General features: G+C 42.1%; 1 protein-coding gene across 2 annotated transcripts in view; it reads right to left on the bottom strand.

The window, feature by feature from the left end:
* Positions 1-15,574: 15,574 nt before the first annotated feature.
* The window catches only part of LOC144587591 (uncharacterized), a 43,156-nt gene continuing 39,279 nt past the window's right edge, over positions 15,575-19,451 (bottom strand). For both annotated transcript variants that reach the window (XM_078388736.1, XM_078388735.1), the window contains exon 2: positions 15,575-17,522. In XM_078388736.1, coding sequence (XP_078244862.1) covers positions 16,666-17,522 — 857 coding nt within the window. In that variant the 3' untranslated portion in view covers positions 15,575-16,665. The remainder of the gene's footprint in view (positions 17,523-19,451) is intronic.

A 19,451-nucleotide genomic window follows, 5' to 3' on the forward strand; every position in this document is an offset into this window, starting at 1 on the left:
AATATTACTGAATGGGTAGGTTAATTAGCTCACAGGTAAGTAGAATTTGCCCAGTTTTGGAGTTGTTTCCTTAACCAGTAATAAGTATCAAGTGACTACATTGTCTTCTTTCTTCCGCTCAATGTTCAAAAACTACTCTGGAAAGATTTCCATTAGAGGCTACTCTGCATCAAAATAACCTTTGCGGACATCAGATGTCCTTAGGAATACATACATTTGGGGGGAAAGTACAATATTGTTCTGTATCAGCCAGAGATTTGCTTGAAAAACATGTTGGAAGATAAGTTAATCCTCTGTAGAAGGCTTTTCTGGAGGTTTCTCTGAATCGTCCCATTCAGGAATTGGTGGCCAAGGTGCAATGGGCAGCAGAGGAAAAGGTAAATAAGGATCATCAGGCAGGGGTGGCTTTGGAGGACTGGATGGTCCTGGAAATGGTCCTGGACTAGTAGGTCCTAAAGGTGCTGGTGGCTGAGGAGATCTTGGTTGCCTAGTATCTGGAGATGCAGGGGGGCCTTTTGGCCAAGGCTTTCCAGGCATAAGGGGTCCCAGTGGTTGAGGGCCTTCAGGTTTGGGAGGTCCCTCAGGCCAAGGCTTCTCTGGAACTGGAACCAAGGGATGATCAGGCTTTGGCACAGGAGGAACATCTGGTGGTCCAGGAGGAGATGGACCTCCCCGGGAGTGACTTGAAGACATGGCGAGGCACCACAGAAAGATGTAAGTCTAACAAAGCCAGAAGAAAATATTAAGATGAAGATATTAAGATATCTCAATTTTAGGTGACAGTATCTGACAGGTGGCACTCAACATTTCACAATAACATGACCATTGAGGTGTGGTAGCAATGAGGATATCAGAGTAATATACATTAGGTGGCAAAGACATGACAAGTTTTTTATGACTGACATGCAGTTACCATCAGTATACGACCAAGTCTGATAGACTGTAGGACACTTCATATTGTTAAAACTGGGGATTTCAAATTGCAAGTTCTGACAGAAAAATTCAGCAATTAAATGTTTACTCATACATACGAAACTGGGTTAAATTTCAGAGCTTCCTCAAATTTCATTTCACCTCTAATATTAGATGCTCTTTATGATAACTCTTACTTTTTTGCAGTTTATACCTACTACTTTTTTCAGTCCATCCTTATACACATTCTGGAAACATTAATTTTCAGACTATAACTCCTAGTGGTTGGAAGATCTCCAATTAACTTTCCAGGTTTAGTCCATACATATAAAACCATCTTTTCTATCCAGAGCAGGATGCATCCAGTAGAGGACTAACATCTTCTATCTCAGGAACATGCATTGTATGTCAAGGCACTCTTTAAATCTAAAACTGTGCAAGTAATCAATGGGTACAAAATTCACTTGGCACATGTCTAGGGATACGCTACATTTAACATTTATATTCGAAGGCTAGGCTTTGACACAGCTAACAAATTTGCAGGACCAACTCCAGTGGGTAGCCAAGTAGAGCATCTCCCACTCCATCAGAGGACCTGTGCCCCAACAGTGCTACCTTTCCCCATTTCTATAAATCATCGAAAAAGGTTACTCAATGAATCCTTGGATCTCTTTCCCAGCATTCCCATGGTACATGGGGAAATGTGATCTAGTCCAGCCCCGACCTTACCTCAAGCTGGACCTTTTCGTTCCAGCTGTAGGGCTACTACTTTTTGGATCTGGGCTGGAGTGATTCTTCAGCAGATGGAAAGATCACTTCAAGAGAGATCGCTCCTGTTAAAGCAACCCCTTCCAATTCAGTTAAGCACATGCCTTTCTACCTGTCTGGTTGCCAACTCAGTCAATACTAGCTATGCTGGCTGAGGGGGATCTGGGACTTCTGCTCTAAAAATATAACTTTCCCAAGCCTTGGAATTAAGAGTACTTTCTATATAAACACCGTATCTTGCTTTCAAAAACCCTGACATTTGTTGCTAACTATACCTCTTATCAGCTCCATAGTACCACCATTCCACCCGCAAGAACAGCCCATATGTTTTGAACTAAAATTCTTTAGCCGGTTATATACCTAAAGGCTGGAAAAATGCTGGCTTTGGCTTCCTCGAGAAGGCAGCAACTCCTCTCTGAATCAAAATGCTTGGGTGTTTTTGGGGAGTTCCACTTGCCTTATAAACCCTTGAGGACCAGACAAACTAGAGCTGTAGGTTACTCAAATAGCTTTGCCTCCACCCAAGCTGGAAGCTACTTCCCCTATGTGGTAATGCAGTTTTGCACTATGCACACAAAATGCAGGTTGTTATCCTAAGCCGTTTAGAAGTTGCAAATAAATCTTGTCCATGCCAACAATGGACATACATTTGGAATTTGCAGGGAATCTAAAAGCCCTTTGATAAAACAGCAAACTTCTTACGTTTTTTTTTAAATCAAAGGTGGTGCAGAAATACTATGAGACAAATAAAATAAACAAGACATCCTTTTTCAGGGTAGAGAATGTGAATTCTGTCACACTTCAAAATGTGAAGCTGTATCACAAAGCTTCACTGCCTTCCTGGTTAGGATATGTGGGAGGTTCAGGATCACTCTTTCCTTGCATGGAAAATACATTGTGATCAAGTTCTGGGCCACCCAAGTGGCCTTTCTATGCGCTGCTATGAGAAACAGTGACAACATCCAGCCTTTTAGATGTTAATTAGGACTCCTGCTGATCATGCAGCAGGTGAAACTAATCAACACTGAGAAAGGATTTTGGAGGAATGGTTATGGAGCGGCCAAATCTTACACATTCAGAAAAAAAACTGCTGAGGTTCACAATGTGTCACCACACCTTGTGTGGGCAGATTTGTGATTGGGCAACCTCCGGTCATTTTTGGGGAAAGGCACCCTCTCTCTGAGTCAGAGAATGGGGAGGAACTGTGAATTGTGCAGTTCCTCCACATCCAGGAAGGCTGGGCAACAGTTATTTTGCATCATCCCTATTTAAAGGGCTGGTTTTTACTTCAAGTTACTAAGTACTGTCGTACCATGCTCTGCACACTCTGAGGTCATAAGCAGAGGCCCTTCTCGCTTGCTTGCCAGCTGGGTTCAGCTTGCATCACGTGTTCTCAGTGCCTTTTTCCTATCAAAGCTTTGGATTTTATTGGTCATTCCTGTTGTTTGCAACTACATTTTTTTACTGTGCAATATTTTGTTTTATATTATTCTTCTCTTATGTAACATTGGGAGTTCTGCCATTGTGGTTTAGTCGTTAAGTCGTGTCTGACTCTTCGTGACCCCATGGACCAGAGCACGCCAGGCCCTCCTGTCTTCCACTGCCTCCCAGAGTTGGGTCAAATTCATGTTGGTCGCTTCGGTGACACTGTCCAACCATCTCATCCTCTGTCGCGCCCTTCTCCTCTTCCTTTTACACTTTCCCAACATCAGGGTCTTTTCCAGGGAGTCTTCTCTTCTCATGAGATGGCCAAAGTATTGGCGCCTCAGCTTCAGGATCTGTCCTTCCAATGAGTTACAGTAGTTCTTTTAGCAAAGCGACAGATTCCTATCTATCCATGTGTCTCCTATTTTACTAGTCATTGCTTTGATATTTTTGTAGAGTTTTGTTTTTGTTCCCTTCATTGTTGCCACTACCACTTTCCTAGAAACAGATCCAAAGTATCTCTCTTCGGGCAAAAAGGCCCAACTATGACTTTTCTTTCTGAAAAGACGATTCAGTATTTACTGGGCAAATGAAAGAGAGACCTGGGAAGTGAAAATCAAGTTGATGATAAAGAAGAGGAGAAAGAAAGAGAGCCTAGCCGTTGAAGGGAGAAAACAGAGGAAGAAAAGATGGCCCACTAAAACTGCTGCATAGCTTAGTAGTTTAAGAGTTTGGCTGCAGAGCCAGAGGTTGGGAGTTCGATTCCCCACTGTGCCTCCTTGACAGGGGCTGGATTTGATGCTCCGTAGAGTCTCTTCCAGCTCTGCAGTTTGAAAATCAAACCATCCAATATCCTCACTACAGAAGACACCTCTTATAATCACCTCTAGAAAAGGACATCTTTGTGAAGTTGAAAGGATCATAAGCAAAATGAAAACACAAGACGGACACACTTCAAAATCTTCAGGACCTTGCTTACGAGGAACTGAGTATTATCACTTCAGAAAAGAAGAGTGTGGGCCCCAGCAAAACAGGTCAACTAAAACCATTAGCACAGTTGTTAACATTTTGGGCAAAACATGAACCAATTAGAAGTTAATTAAGCCATCATCTTAATGGTATTGGGCTCCCATTGAGTGAAAAAAAATCACTAAATTGACCTAATCAAAATAATTAATTTATTCCAAACTTTTCCTGCTATCATTACTTTATGGGATATTTCTTTCAGCATATTGCTGGCTAGCAGAACAGCAAACCAATCCTTCTGTAAATCAGTGTCCTGCACATACAGTCCTGCCCCACTTAATGATTGCCCGCATTACGACGAATCCGCTTTATGACGATCTTTTTGTAATCGCAATTGCGATGGTCTAAATGGGGGAATTTCACCTAGTGGTGATCAGTTCCCTGCTTCGGGAACCAATTTTCACTTTACGACGATCAAAAACAGCTGATTTTCATGTTTTCAAAATGGCCACCGGGTGCTTAAAATGGCTCCCCGCTGTGCTTAGGGACAGATTCCTCACTATACAGGCAGCGAAAATGGGCGCCAAATGGAGGATCTTCGCTGGACGGTGAGTTTTTACCCCACTGGAATGCATTGAACAGTTTTCAGTGTGTTTCAGTTGGGTTTTTAATTTCACTTTACGATGTTTTCGCTTAATGGTGATTTTCCTGGAATGGATTATCATCGTGAAGCGAGACGTAGGGCCATTCTGAGGCTGTTTCTAAGGGAGCTGGAAGGGCAGGGTCTCGAAATGCAGAATTAATTTCTGGCCATCACCAAGGTGGTCTGAGAAAGCTATATTAGTTTTTGGCAAGGTCTCTTAAATCAACTTTTAAACATGAATTTACTTACTTAGGTTGCAGCAACATTGGCTTCAGTGTGCAAGCTAATGTGAGTTGTTTTGGAATGGTCAGGCTTGATTAGAACAGACTAGTTAAGCACATGCATTCCAAAGCCAATATAGTGAAGTGGCTTAATAAGTGATCAGCTTCCAGATATTGGCAAATTAATCATTTCCCCCACTCGGCAGAGGGATGGGAAGGGAAAAACAGTCATTCAGTTTAGGGATATCGCTGATGTGCTATGTCAGATATAAAACATTTTCTTTACAAAAAAATCTTTTCGTTGCCTTGCTGGTAAAGAAATTCAGTAACATCACTCGAAGCAGTAAATCAAAGATAAATCATAAAGAACCTAGTAATTTTGATTCTCTTACTCACATTGCAAGGAACAGCTTAGAGGTGACACAAAGGAAGTTCTCCATTTCCTTAGTCAGTGACTTACACTGCTGTTTTTATTAGTAGTTGTGAATGTACACATTACATTGGACTTTGTGAACCCCAAGCAAGAGTCTCTGGTTGGGCTACTTCTGACTGCTCTGTATTAGGAAAGGTATTTGCAACACTTGCCTCCTTGTTAGCCTTTCACGCTTCCCACCCCTCTGTATCTATTTACACCTGTATCTTTGGCCTCTTAAAGGCCCAAGAAGTGATGGGGACATAGTGTTAACAAGACATCATTTTTCTACTGTTTCTTTTCCTTGTCTCTCTTTTTTTTTATTCTCTTATTCACTCAAACAAAACCCTGTGATTCGTTCTTTGAGGATGATAACAACAACAGCAATAACACTAATAATACCAATAATACCAATACTAATACTACTAATACTAATACTATTAATACAACAAATACTAATACTAATACTGATGATGATGATGATGACTGCAGAGTTCAAAGCGGCCCTATGGATCATCAAGTCCAACCGCTGTCAAGGAGGCACAGATGCAGTACCTCATTTGCCTTGAATCACATTCTTTGGAGAAAGACAAGATATACTGTATGTTTAATAAATAAAGAAAATACGGTAATAAATAAACAAAAATAAACTGTATTTTTATCATCTTATTGTGTAAGCTACCCAGAAAGTAATGTCACTGAGCAGCCGGCACAAAGTACATTTTAAAAATGTGAGTGTTCTGCCTTTTTTTATATTATTGGGAGTGGACACCCTTTCTTAAAGGTGTAATTAGTGCTCACAACATTTCTCACTTTCAGAAATGTCCCCGTTTCACCATGCTGAGATGATCTGAGACTTCCCCACAACCTTTTCCCTTTTCCCCCTGCACTATCCTGAGCAGGAAACAGACAAAATCTATGCAATGCACTGCCCTTTCTGGTGAATCCTGTGTGGGCATGATGCCTTTCAACACAAAACTGTAATAGCCCTATGCAGCCTGGTGTCCTTCGGCTCTTTCCAGATGAATCTGATATATCAGTGCTTCTCAATCTTGGGAAACCCAGTTTTGGGTTTGTTTTTTTTGTTTGTTTGTTTGTTTGTTGGTACCACCGTTCCCAGAAACCCTGGTCAAAACAACTGGTGGCGAACATTTCTGGAGACTGTAGTCCAAGAACATCCCGATTACCCAAGGTTGGGAATCACTGCTATACGTGAAAGATAACTGGTGTTCCTTCTGCCCTTTCCAAGCGAGTCTTTCTTCTGCATTTGTATATATACTTTCAAAGCAGTTCACAATCTTTTGTTATGCAGGAAAGATGCCGTTCTCTGCAGCAGTTGTAATATTGTAATCTTGTGCAGCCTAGCATTTCTTTCAGGGGGGAAAAATGACCACAAAAGTGAAACCTGTAAACAGCAAACATTTTTCATTGGGGGGGGGAGTTAAAATGCTGCTTCAAGTAGAAAATAATTTTTCCCACCCTAAGGTTCTGTTTGAGAGCAAAAGGACTCATGTCTCTGTTTTACCTCAGCCATCCAGGAATTAGTACAGTTCCAGCACTCTTGATGACAAAGTTGTAGGCTAGGCAACAGCTTCTACGTATTACTGGCCCAATGGTCTGGGTGTAGGATTCACGACTATCTGATTCTCTCAGCTTTTAAGGCCGAACCCTGCAATCCATGGAATCAAAAGACCAGGACAGCCCAAGGAGGGGGGCAGAATTACTTCCAAACCCACTGGTTGTGCAAAATAACTTGAGTGAAATCTGAGTAAACGATGTTAAAATCTCAGCACAGCTAAGCTAACCACCTAGCATGATGACCTAGGTCAAAGGCGAAAAAAAAATCAATTTTTTTGATGGTCAGGTAGGCAGCTAAGAGACAATGAAGATAGCACACCAGGCTCTCTCACACATAAATTAGCATTTTTCTGCAGTCAGTCCAGTTGCTAGTCATGAGATTCATCTTCCTCCCAGGAAAATCAGAGCAATTCCCTGGGACTCTAAGTGCCCCTCTGGCAACCCTACCTGGATGGGCCTTTTCATCTGCTTCTGGCTGGTTGCTATGGAGATGCTGAGTTTACTGTGTTAGGCTGCCATGACCATGTGCATGCTGGGAGTCAGCGGTCTCTGGCCCAACTGCAAGCTTACACAAAATATCTACAAACCTTGGAGAACGACAAGCCAAGTATATAACAAGGGATGAAGATATTCAAGAGGAGAGTATTATTATTTATTTATTATGATTTTATTTGTTCAACTTATATATCGCCTATCTGGCCAGCAGCCACTCCGGGTGATTCACAACACAAATATACTGTAAACACAACAAGTATTTGCCTTGTACAAGTTAAGGCTTAGGACTGAATTCAATGTCTTACTGAATTCAATAACCCTGTCTGAGACTTGCTAGTGTTGGATTTATTCAGTAAAGCATTTGATTTTTAAATATGTCTTGCTAAATGGAACCAAATAGTTTATTTTTGTTGTTGCTGATGCTGTTTAAATTCTACTGATTGGAGTATTTTCAGATTATAATAATAACAAAAGACCTGTATCCTATCAGAATCATGGCCTCTGAATTTAAAAAGCTCTTCTTCCCGTTGTCTCATCTATGATGGAGAGAGTTTACACAATGATAGGGGAAACAGTAATCTTTTCATGCTCAGAAGAACATAATTGTTATAAAGATGCTTTGCTTTCCTCCCCAGTCCCAATATTTCTGACCTGGCCATCAAAGAACAGTTCAGAAGGAAAACTTGAAGAAAAACTGGTTGAAAATTAATTTCTTACTTTATAGCAAGGATCAACAAAAGGCAGCCCATGGACCACATGCAACTTTACACAGACATTTTGGCATGCCCAAGGCCACCCCAGAGCCCCCCATTTAAAAATAAATAATTAAATAACATCCTTTTTTTTTAAAGACCTGTTTCCACTCCAGAAGACCTCCAGGAGCAGTAACCTTTCGTGACCTTTCCCTGAAAATAAATTAGTAAACATTTTGTTTGGTGTTGCCCTAGATTTGGGACCGAGCTGGAAAGAGAGAGTCTTTGGGGCTATCATAGACCAGATTGGCAGCAGGGAGCTGATGAGGCTTTGTTATTTAGTACCACCATTCTGATGAGATGGACAGTGTTGTTGAAGCTACCAACATGAATTTGACCCAACTCTAGGAGGCAGTGGAAGACAGGAGGGCCTGGAGTGCTCTGGCCCATGGGGTCACGAAGAGTCAGACATAGGGTTGCCAGATGTCAGGCAAAAGGAGGACATGTCCTCCTTTTTAGCCTAATGTCCTCTGTCAGGCAGGCAAAGATAAAAATCAGGCTTTTGTATACAGTATTTTATGTTATAATTTTGGATGTGGGAGGGGGAGAGGTGGAAGGACCCCCTTCCCCCTGGCTTTCCCCACCCCCATCTGCCCGCCCAATCCTCGTATTTTGAAAAAAAAAGCCTTCATTGAATTTATTTTTATTTTTTAACATGACCGTTTCTTGGTCGGTTCATTAAGATACATTTATTGGCAGCTACTGTAGTAAAATTGTATTGATTGTGGGTTTAATCTGGAACGATTCAAATGAAACATTCAATATGTCCTCCTTTGTCCTCCTTTTTGTCTTTCTATGTCCTCCTTTTAGTACCCGTGTATCTGGCAACCCTAGTCGGACATGACTTAACGACTAAACAACAACAACCATTCTGAAGGTCTGCCTGCTTAGACTGGGTTGTGATCAAGGTTGCAAGGGTAACTGTCCAGGTTGTGCAGTGAGGGGCCCTCCTCATCCTGGTTCACGAGCTGCCATGACTTTGAATATTAATAAACAGGAAGCATCATAATAGCCACAAAGCCTGCAGCACTCTCCCCTCACAAGGACATAGAGCCATTGTGCCTGCAACTTCCTGTCAGTCATGGGAGAGTTTTACTTAAGACACAGGAAACAGGTATTCTTTGGATTGCACCTGTCAGAATCCCCAGCCAGCACTGAACTGCAGCATGCAGAATATTATGGGCTATTGCTATCTTGAATGATCGCAAATATGTCTCTGAGTTCTTTGGAGTTCTTTCCAAGGTAAAGATTGTGTAGAACCCTGAATAAAAGCAAATATTTCATAAATTGGTCCAGATGTGATACCGTGTTTCATGAAGCCAGACTGCCGATGAAGCAAAATGGAGTTTTAGGTTCTACAGAAGGCACAGGTGAATAAACTGCAGACAAAATTGTGGCTTCCCCAATCTGCCAATTGCCTTTGGGTGACCATAGATCTCTTTTACAGACTTGGAACATAAAAATGTAAAGCAAGATCTCAGCCATTATATCAGCAAAACAAGAGAATGAACCTTGATATCGCAATAGGTTAAAAAGACTATACAGCTAATTTGTAGAAATTAGAGGGAGATGAAATAAGAGGTTCAGACTCGTAGAAAATCCTTGGCTTGTAGCAGCAGAATTTCTCTGAGGTAGAATCCACATTTTATACCATCTTTATCTGAGGAAAAGTTCTAGAGATCCTACCTTTTCTTACCTGCTTGGCTTACCTGAAACTGTGTAGTTATCCAATAAGGACATTCCCCAACTTCAATCTTTATTTCAGTGAATGTATTACACAGCCAGTTTGCTTACTATAAATTATATCATGAATTTTTAAACCTTTTTTTGAAACAAGATACAACTAGCAGAAAAATAAATTAAAAGTTAATAAATTGAAATAAATCAAACTACACCTTCCCGAAAGAAACATTGTGGCTGTACAGTATTTATATAGAGAACTACTGCCCTCTGGTGGAAGAATATGTATCCTGTTTGTGTTTTTCTACTGCCTGATCAGAGTAAGAAATAAGAATGGTAAGAAGAATAGGAAAGAGTAAGAAGAATAGGCCTTTAGAGATGATTTATCAGAAATTACTTCAAAATACAGTGGTGCCCCACATAGCGATGATAATCCGTTCCGGATAAATCGTCATTATCCGGAATCATCGCTATACGGAACAGAAAACCCCATAGGAACGCATTAAACGGGGTTTAATGCATTCCTATGGGGGATAAACTCACCGCTATGCGGAAATCCTCCATATGGCCGCCATTTTCGCCGCCCAGTATGTGAGGGAAAGGGCACGAAAACGCTGCGGGCAGCCATTTTTTCCTTCCGGCGGCCATTTTGGAACCCCCGATCAGCTGTTTTTAAACATCGCAATGCAAAAATCGGTAAGCGAAATGCTTACCAATCATCGCAATGTGATGTTTGCCCATTAAAAACATCACAATGTGATCGCTTTTGCAATCACAAAATCCGCATCACTATGCGGATTCGTCGTTAAACGGGGCACTCGCTATGCGGGGCACCACTGTATAATTTATTAGATTACAACTGCATGGAAATGCTGCAGCTTCTGGAGTCCCTGGAATTTGTGGAATTCTTTGAGCTGTTGTCCAGAAATATTAACATTTCTAAGTTCTGGAATGAATATACAAGGCAGATGTAGTGTCTCCTACATTACAAGGATTCATTTAAATATTTAAGCAGAGTTTTGTGTTTTTTGTACCTACACAGTCTCTGGTCAGGCTTGAAATGTTAGTGGTTGTAAATGTTACTTTCTGACATCACAATGCCCCAAATTCCTCAGAACAGTGTGGCTTCTAGGTTTACTCTCTCAAGGATTCTGAGACTTGCTACCAAAACATAATATTTCAAAGACAATATCCACTAGGACTCCAGCATTTACAATGGGAGGATAATGGAACCTATTCTGTCTTTCTTGACAACAGAATCACCACCTACAATTGCAAAAATACTTTTAATTATAAAGGCAGGTAAAGAAAAGTGGCAGAGGGAATAAAAACAATCATCAACTAGAGTACCGTAATTTATATAAATGCATAGCAGAGATACATATGGAATAATGATAATAACCCTCAGTCCTTTTAACAAATCTCTCTTTTTCCTTCATTTGCTAGGGTTGTTTCTAGATGACATCATTTTTAGGTTCTTTTCCTCATAGTTGCTGATTATGCCTTAAATCAGTGTTTCCCAATCTTGGGCCCCCAGATGTTCTTGGACTACAACTCCCAGAAATCCTGGCCAGCACAGCACTGCCTCAAATGATTCTCATTAGAGATGGGCTGGAACCTCAGTGTCCTTCCACCAGCTCTCTGGCTGGATCCTCCACTCACCAGCTGGAGCACGCTCCTTTCCTCCTCCTATCCAACCAGTCTCCATCAAGAGCGCTTGCTTTTTGGCCTCACCTCCTTGGCTCATCACTCACTCAGACAAGGAGGAATGGCAGGCAACCCTGTATTCCTGCCAGGGATTGACTGAACACCCAAAGAGGAGGAGAGGAGACCGCTCTGACTGGTGAGTAGGTCATTGGCCAGGAAGGCAGGAGGAAGTGAACATGCAGCGTCTGTGGTGCCGCACGTACAAACCAGCATGAACCTCCAAACTGAGGTTTGTGGCCACCTCTAATACTCATATGAACACTGTATGCCCATATGTAACTATATATTGCAAAATTCGCATAAAATAAAGTGTTCTTGTAGCTGAATTCTTATAACTCACGGCCCTTTAGTCTGGACATTTTACCTGTTTTTCAAGAATCTGTGCCATCTTTTTTCACACTTGAGCCCTGTAGATATTTAAAAGTGCACCTGCAATTTTGCAAATCCTAGAGGATATCTCATTTCCCAGACCAGGGAAATGTTATGAAGGAAGTAGTCTGTATTACTTGCTGAGAATACAGCAACAGTAAAACCCAGAAAGACAGTGTCATTGAAGCTACCAACATGACTTTGACCGAACTCCAGGAGGCAGTGGAAGACAGGAGGGCCTGGTGTGCTCTGGTCCATGGGGTCACGAAGAGTCAGACACGACTTAATGACTAAACCCCAGAAAAGAGAAAGGGAGGGAAAGCACACTTGTGGTGTCTGGCACCAAGACATTTAGCAGCAGATCCTTTAAGTTCTGCAAGTTTTGCAATGTGGCAGGGTGCATTATCCTGCTGAAGGAAGTCACTGCTGTCAGGGAGCACCATTGCCGTGAAGGGGTGTACATGGTCTGCAACAATCTCTAGGTAGTTGGAATGTGTCAAAGTATAACACTGACTCCACCAGCCTGTCTTCTTCCCATAGTATATCCTGCTGCCATGTCTACCCCAGGGAAATGACATACATGCACCCGGCCATCCACCTGATCTAAAAGAAAACGTGATTCATCAGACCAAGCAACCTTCCTCCATTGCTCCCTGGTCCAGTTCTGACACTCATGTCCCCATTGTAGGTGCTTTTGGCAGTGGGCAGGGGTCACTATTGCCACTCTGATCATGACAGAAAAATTTTCACATAACAGAACATGAAGGTATCATTTTTATTCTATATGACAGTGATGGCAAACCTATGGCATGCGTGCCACAGCTGGCACACGAAGCCCTTTTTTCTGACACATGTCAAACCTTTTGAAGTGGCTGCAGCTGGGATTCCCCCTTTCTCTTCCTGTTCTGGGTCCTTTAACTTCCTGTCCGTCCCCATGATTCCCCCTGAAATTGCCACTTCCTGTTCCAGTTCTTGTCTTCCAGTCGGCATGGCAGCCGCTGGTTTCTTCCCCACGTTTGCCTCCACTGTTATATGACATTGTAAGGGGTTGTAACCATTTGGACTCTCACTCACACCAATAAATGGAAACATTCTTATATATTTTAACTTTATTGGTTGTGACTTTCTATTGTATACAAAAAGCAGAGGCAGCCATGTTGGTTGTAGGACAAATTCCAAAATACATATTATGGTAATACCTTTGGCTCCCAGACATAAACAAAAAAGTTTGACCATCAGAACTTAAAAGAATACATTTTCCTTCCTAAAAATGATATTTCCTCCAAGTTATATGACTCAGGAGCCAGGCTTGCAAATAAAGCCCACGTTTACCTTTCATTGACCAATCATAAAACAAAGCACACTAACTGCAAGATAGATAGGTAAAGAAAATTACCTGCTATGAAAAACAGGCATCTTCCACTACTTTGGGGAACATCTTTGCCCAGAATGTGATAAATGTATCTTTTTGTCTGATCCTTATTGAGGCCTTGTGTGAGAACCCAGAATTTTGGGACATTTGACAGAGATCACAAATCCAGTTAGAGAACTCTGAGGCTGGGATTAACAGACTCCCACTCCTATAGCACCCGACACAATTTGGACCTCCAGCAACATTTGTACTGCTAATAGCTACTAAACTCTCTCTCTTCCCATTGTGCAGGCTTATCCAACTGTAGGGCTGGCACTGTAAAGGACTGAGGAAATGACTATCCACTTGCCACCCTGGACCATTACAGTGCCTTCACTGCTGCTGGACAAGCAGAGCTTGGGAAATAATTTTTTCATGACTCTGGAAAGTAAAGTGGCCATGCCGTTGGCATCTCCTGTAAGTAGTCCAAGATAGTTTGCTGCCTGCAGCAAAGGATAAGATGGTGGCTCATGCAGAAGCTGACCTAAGCTGACCTAGGAACTGCATTGTACCTAAGGGCAAAGGTCAGCTTTTGGGGTTCAGAGCAGGATGTGTTTCACACACAAAGATCTGTCCTCCAGATCTTGCCACTGCTCAGTGTCCCCCAACATCTACTGCCTGAGATGACCCACTCATTCTGATCAACAGCTGGGCTAGCTATCACCATTACTGCTAACTAAATTCAGAATGGAGGGTGAAGCAAAGGCAGGCAGTTGCAGTAGCGCCATCAATGGAACAAGTATTGGAGAAAGTCACTGAGAGTTGCCTGTGGAGCAATTTGTGAATGAAAGCCACGTGAACGATCTTGTAAATGAAGTCAATGAAGTTCTAAGCTTTTCACTCCAGGCACCCCAAAGTAACAAAGGAATCCTTCAGAGTCTATCTCTTATCTTCCCTGCCATTAGCCAGTGCTGTGACCATTGGCTGGAATCCTACTCTCGTTTGTATTGTGGCTTGTTGATGAAGTGATAGGGCACATATGGATTGTGCACTTGGTCACATAACCAAAACTTAGCTGTGAGTCACATCTTGACACGGACTTGCTGTAGCACTGTGGTCCCCAACCTTGGGCCTCCAGATGTTCTTGGACTACAACTCCCAGAAGCCTTCACCACCGCTTCTGTTGGCCAGGATTTTTGGGAGTTGAAGTCCAAGAACATCTGGATGCCCAAGGTTGGGGACCACTGCTGTAGCATTAGCTGAAACATATACAAACATCAATAGCATTCTGGCTAGTCTGTTTCAAAGGGACTTGTCTGACTGCTCATGATTTTTCAGCAACCAAATTGCAATCACGATTGTTGCCAGGATCAGGCAAGTAATCCGTTGCATTCTGCATTGTTAACTTGCCCAGCTGCCTTAACCAACAGGCCAAGAAAATGCAAGTACAGTAGTACTGTGCACCGCATTGCTCCGTTTAGCATTAATTTGTTATAGCTCAGGCGGCCATTTTGAAGTCCTCAGAAACGCCTGCTGTGATCTCTTGCCGTTCCTTCTGCAGCTCAGAAATGCCTACCTGGACTGGGTGGCTTAAGAATGTCTGCTGTGGGCCACCATAGTAGCTGTCTATAATATGCAGTCGTGGTTGCTGCCTGAGGAGCAGACAAGTGGACTAGGTGACAGAGGTGCATGTGGGTCTTTCTCCCTCCACCATTTTTTTGTAGTTTCAGCTTTTCCATGCCTAGAATTAGCTTGCTGAGGCCTTCCTGAATGTTCAACCTGGGGAGGGGTGGCAGCTGGAGAGCAAACCCAGCCACATCGGTTGAAGGACGAAAGACCCTTTTTTAGTGCTGATTCCATTAGCACTCCATTTTCTTGGAATGTAACATAAACGCTAAGCAGAGTAATCCTGTACTCTCTGGTTCCCTTTAGTGGCTCATTCCGATATTGCATTCTTCAAGCATGTATAGAAATACAAAAGACAGAAACAAAGACTATTTCCCTTTCCACCTAGACTTGATAAGAGAATGGTATAAAATCTGAAAAATGCCTTAAAATGCCCCTCAAAAGTGACATCTGAAAGTAACTGGAAAATATTCCACATTATATCTAAAAAATAACCTTATTAACTATTAGTTGCCTAGTTGTAACCAAAAGTAACTAGTTATCAGTAGTTGCCTTACTTGTAAGTTGTTACTTCCAAACTCTACCATTAACTTGTTAAATCCATTTGCTGGGAAAGAAATTCTAAGTCTTGTTGAAACTTGATTACAGATTCAGGCTCTAAACAGGTGCTGGCAGCTAAGCAGGTTTATTGAACAAAGGGATATACAGCTCTTGGGCTGGAGTATTCATATAAGCTTGAAGCAGTTTTTTTCTCCTAGCTCAATGAAAGGAAAGCAGTGGGACTCTAGAGGGTGTACATAAGGGGGGCAATGCACAATTACTTTACTCAACCTGAAGAAAACACACCAGATTTTTTCCCTCACTGGGATAGCACTTAAGCTTTCAGTAGGAGTCTTATCTAGAAGATTACACTACCCCATCCCACAAAAAAAGTTAATATTAGAAGCATATGTTAATTTGAATTTATATACTGTTTGAATAGCAAAGGGCATCTTAACAATAAATATGAGGAAGAGAAGGTTGACATGTCTTCCTTAACCTTAACCCTTGCTTCTTCATTCTTCAAAAGATGAAGAGAGCATATTTATTTTATTGACTACTAGTTACATTTATATCCTGATTTTTCTCCACTGAACTCAAAGTGGCAAAAGTGGCTCTTCTATTCCCCACTTCACCTTTATGGCCTGTGAGGAAAGTCAGGCTAACTAAGAATGACTTGCCCATGATCATCAGCCTCAGGACACAGTCAGGACATGCACTCGTTTCCAGGCTAACCACTACATCACACTGGTTCAGCTTAGAGATGCTTAGTAGGTAAAAGGCGAAAGACTTATGCGATCTGAAGAGAAACCAGAGTAAGAATTGATTTCCAATTTTATGACAAGCGCTAGAATATTAATAGCTAGATTCTGGAAAGATAAAAATGATACTAAATTAAAAGATTGGTATAATGAAGTATGGGACATAGCATTAAATGATAAATTGACTACTGAACTTAAGATGAAAAGAGGAGAAATAAGTTCAAATATTTTTAATGCTATTTGGGGTAGACTTATTGAATTTGTATTAATGAAAGGAAAGGGGAAAGCCTCTAAACAACAATCAATACAATTTTGGAAAAGAGGATCGCATTAAAAGTATTGCACTAAAGGGGCCTGTGGATATGGGGGTGCACAGTGTTTTAGATTGTATTAGTAAGTATTTTGTATTCTTGTATTTGTTTTAGAAATTTAAAAAAGAAACTAAAACAAGAGAGATGCTTAGTAAGACCTGTCTTCAGAGTCTGGAACATTTGAAGGTGAAGGTGGGCTACTTTGAATAGGTGCAGGGAAGGTTGGTTGAAAAGGAGTAACTGATTCTTCCAACAGAGACGGGGAGGGAAGGATCTCTGATTCAGCTGGTTGTTCAGGGGAGGCAGCTGGAGCTATCTGCAGAGACGGCCCAAGGGAAGTTGGGAAATTAGACCTTCTCTCTGCAGTATCAGGTGGCAGGTCGGTCGGTTGGCTTGCACTGGGCTCTTCCTTGGGCTGCAGAAGGTCCTTCAGGGCAGGTAACCATGAGAAAACATCTTCTGGAGCAGGGGCCCCAGACTCCACCTGGGAGAAAGCTTCTATCAGAGGTTCAAAGATTTTGGACATGTCAGAAAATGAAAAATCATCTTCATCAATGGTCTCTGGCTGTGCTTCGTCATCCTCATCCTCATCCTCCTCAATGGCTCTCTTGACCATGAGTCTGATGAGGTTAAGAGCATCCTCCTCGGTTTCATCATGTTCATCAAGACCGATTGGGTTGTCAGCTACATCATCTTCTGGTTTGTCATTGTTCTTTGGAGGCTCTTCCAAGTTGTTTTCTTCGGTCACCCTTGTTCCACCCGTTGTGGAATCCTGAGGAGACGCAGTGGCTGCACCAGGTGAAGTGGCTTCATCAAATTCTGTAGAATCGTCAAGTGGAGTCAAGCCTACTTCACTGTAATCTCGTTCAACCTCGTTGTCATCAAACTCATATTTATCTGGGGTGACCTCCTTCTCCAAGCCGCCTGCCTCGTATGCAGTCGCCACAGTGGCCGATGTTGCAGCAATTGTCTCCTCAGGCTTGTGAATACTCATGGGTTTCACACCTGGGAAGGAAAACACAGGACAAAGATTATGAAATGATGAACCCGTAGTGCTACCCAGAATTCAATATATCAAGTTCAAGTCCAAAGACTACCCCATACATCCAAGAGTCTTGTGGCACCTGGAAGATAAACAGAGCCATAATAGATTCAAGCCTTAATAGTCTGGAGATGCAGATGCATGGAATGCCATCTACCTGGTTGACACATACATGGGTGCAGCAAGAAGGGGAAAGGAGGAAATATGAGCAGGAAGCTCATTGGGGAATAGAGCACCAGAAACACAAAGATCATTATGCTAAAGCTTAGGTGTATGTCAGATAATCACAGTGACTGTTTACAAAGTAACTCAGATAATAAACACCCTGGCACTGGTAAGTTAATTGACTCCTATACAATGATATTTAAAACCCTTTATCTCAGTTCAGGCCATAGGCAGTACAAATGAATTTTTCAACAGTGGTGTTTTTGTTTTTGTTTTTACCAGTTGCATTTTTTATTTTTCCTGTGAAACCACTTTCTTGGTGACTAGGCATCTTAAGGCCAGCAACCAAATGTTTGGAAAACTATTACTCTACTGGTTTCTGAATGCTACCCATTCTGACGTCAGCTTCGGATCTGTTTTATTATTTTGCTGACCTGTCTATTTTACACAGAGGGCAAGGCTAATGCAGGCAGAACTACCAGCAGATCTGTGTAAGACATAAGAAAGGAGCGTCTGGTCTTTGATATGTTTGTTTGTTTGTTTGTTTGTTTATTAGACTTATATGCCACCCATTTAGACATTGTCTACTCTGGGCGGCTCACAACAGATAAAATAAAAACAATTGACATGTAAGTACAATTTCACAACAATTTAACAATAAATGGACATGCAAGATGGAGAATCAAAGATAAGTTAAGTGGTGCCCGGAGGGAGGTAAAGGTAAAGGTTCCCCTTGACAATTTTTGTCCAGTCGTGTTCGACTCTAGGGGGCGGTGCTCATCCCTGTTTCCAGGCCATAGAGCCAGCATTTGTCCGAACACAATCTTCCGTGGTCACATGGCCAGTGCGACTTAGACACGGAATGCTGCTACCTTCCCACCGAAGTGGTCCCTATTTATCTACTTGCATTTGCATGCTTTCGAACCGCTAGGTTGGCGGGATTGCAGGGCCCATCAGCATAGCCACTTGAGAGGGATGATGGGAAATGTAGGCCACCAACATCTGGAAGATAATGTATTTGCCATCCCTGGTGGAGAACAGATATGTCTCTATGCAGGTGAGTACCTCTGACTGCCGTATCCCTTGCCTTTATTCCCCTCTGAGCTAACTGCTAATGTTTCCTCTCTTCTTCCTCCATTCCTGTCATGATGATTCAGACTCTCTGCACTTAATGCACTGGACTCAGTCCAGGAAAACTGACAACATAATAAATATGAAACTCTTTAAGGAATCACAAGACTCTTCATTGCATTTCAAGGGATGATCCAAAACAGATACTCCTCTGCAAATGGTTTCAGGCATGGCATTTTAGAGAAATGCTCATGAGAAGAACGCTGCTGAGCAAACAACAAACAAGTGGTATAGTCCCAGCCAGGAAATGTGTTTGCCAATGTGCTGGCTGGCTCCCTTGTGCTCCACCTACGCTGTTGTTCCAGTTGACATCACTGGCAGCAGCCCATGCTCCATCCATCCCACTTCACCCAAATGATGATGAGTTTCATCACTCTAAAGTCACAGGACAGGGGACAGTATTTGTTAGCTACCTGTCCTCATTATTCACACTTAACCAGCAATGAAAGGGTGTATATTTGGAAGTACATGGGCTCATGATAATTCATGATAAGTCAGCTCCCCCCCCCCAAGGAAAGTACACAATGCAGGCAGCTGGATCAAACCATATCAACAAAATAAGGAGCATGTCTTTTGTAAAGGGAATGGTTTTTAAT

This window comes from Pogona vitticeps, chromosome 2 (assembly GCF_051106095.1).
Source record: "Pogona vitticeps strain Pit_001003342236 chromosome 2, PviZW2.1, whole genome shotgun sequence".
Classification (NCBI taxonomy): Eukaryota; Metazoa; Chordata; class Lepidosauria; order Squamata; family Agamidae; genus Pogona; species Pogona vitticeps.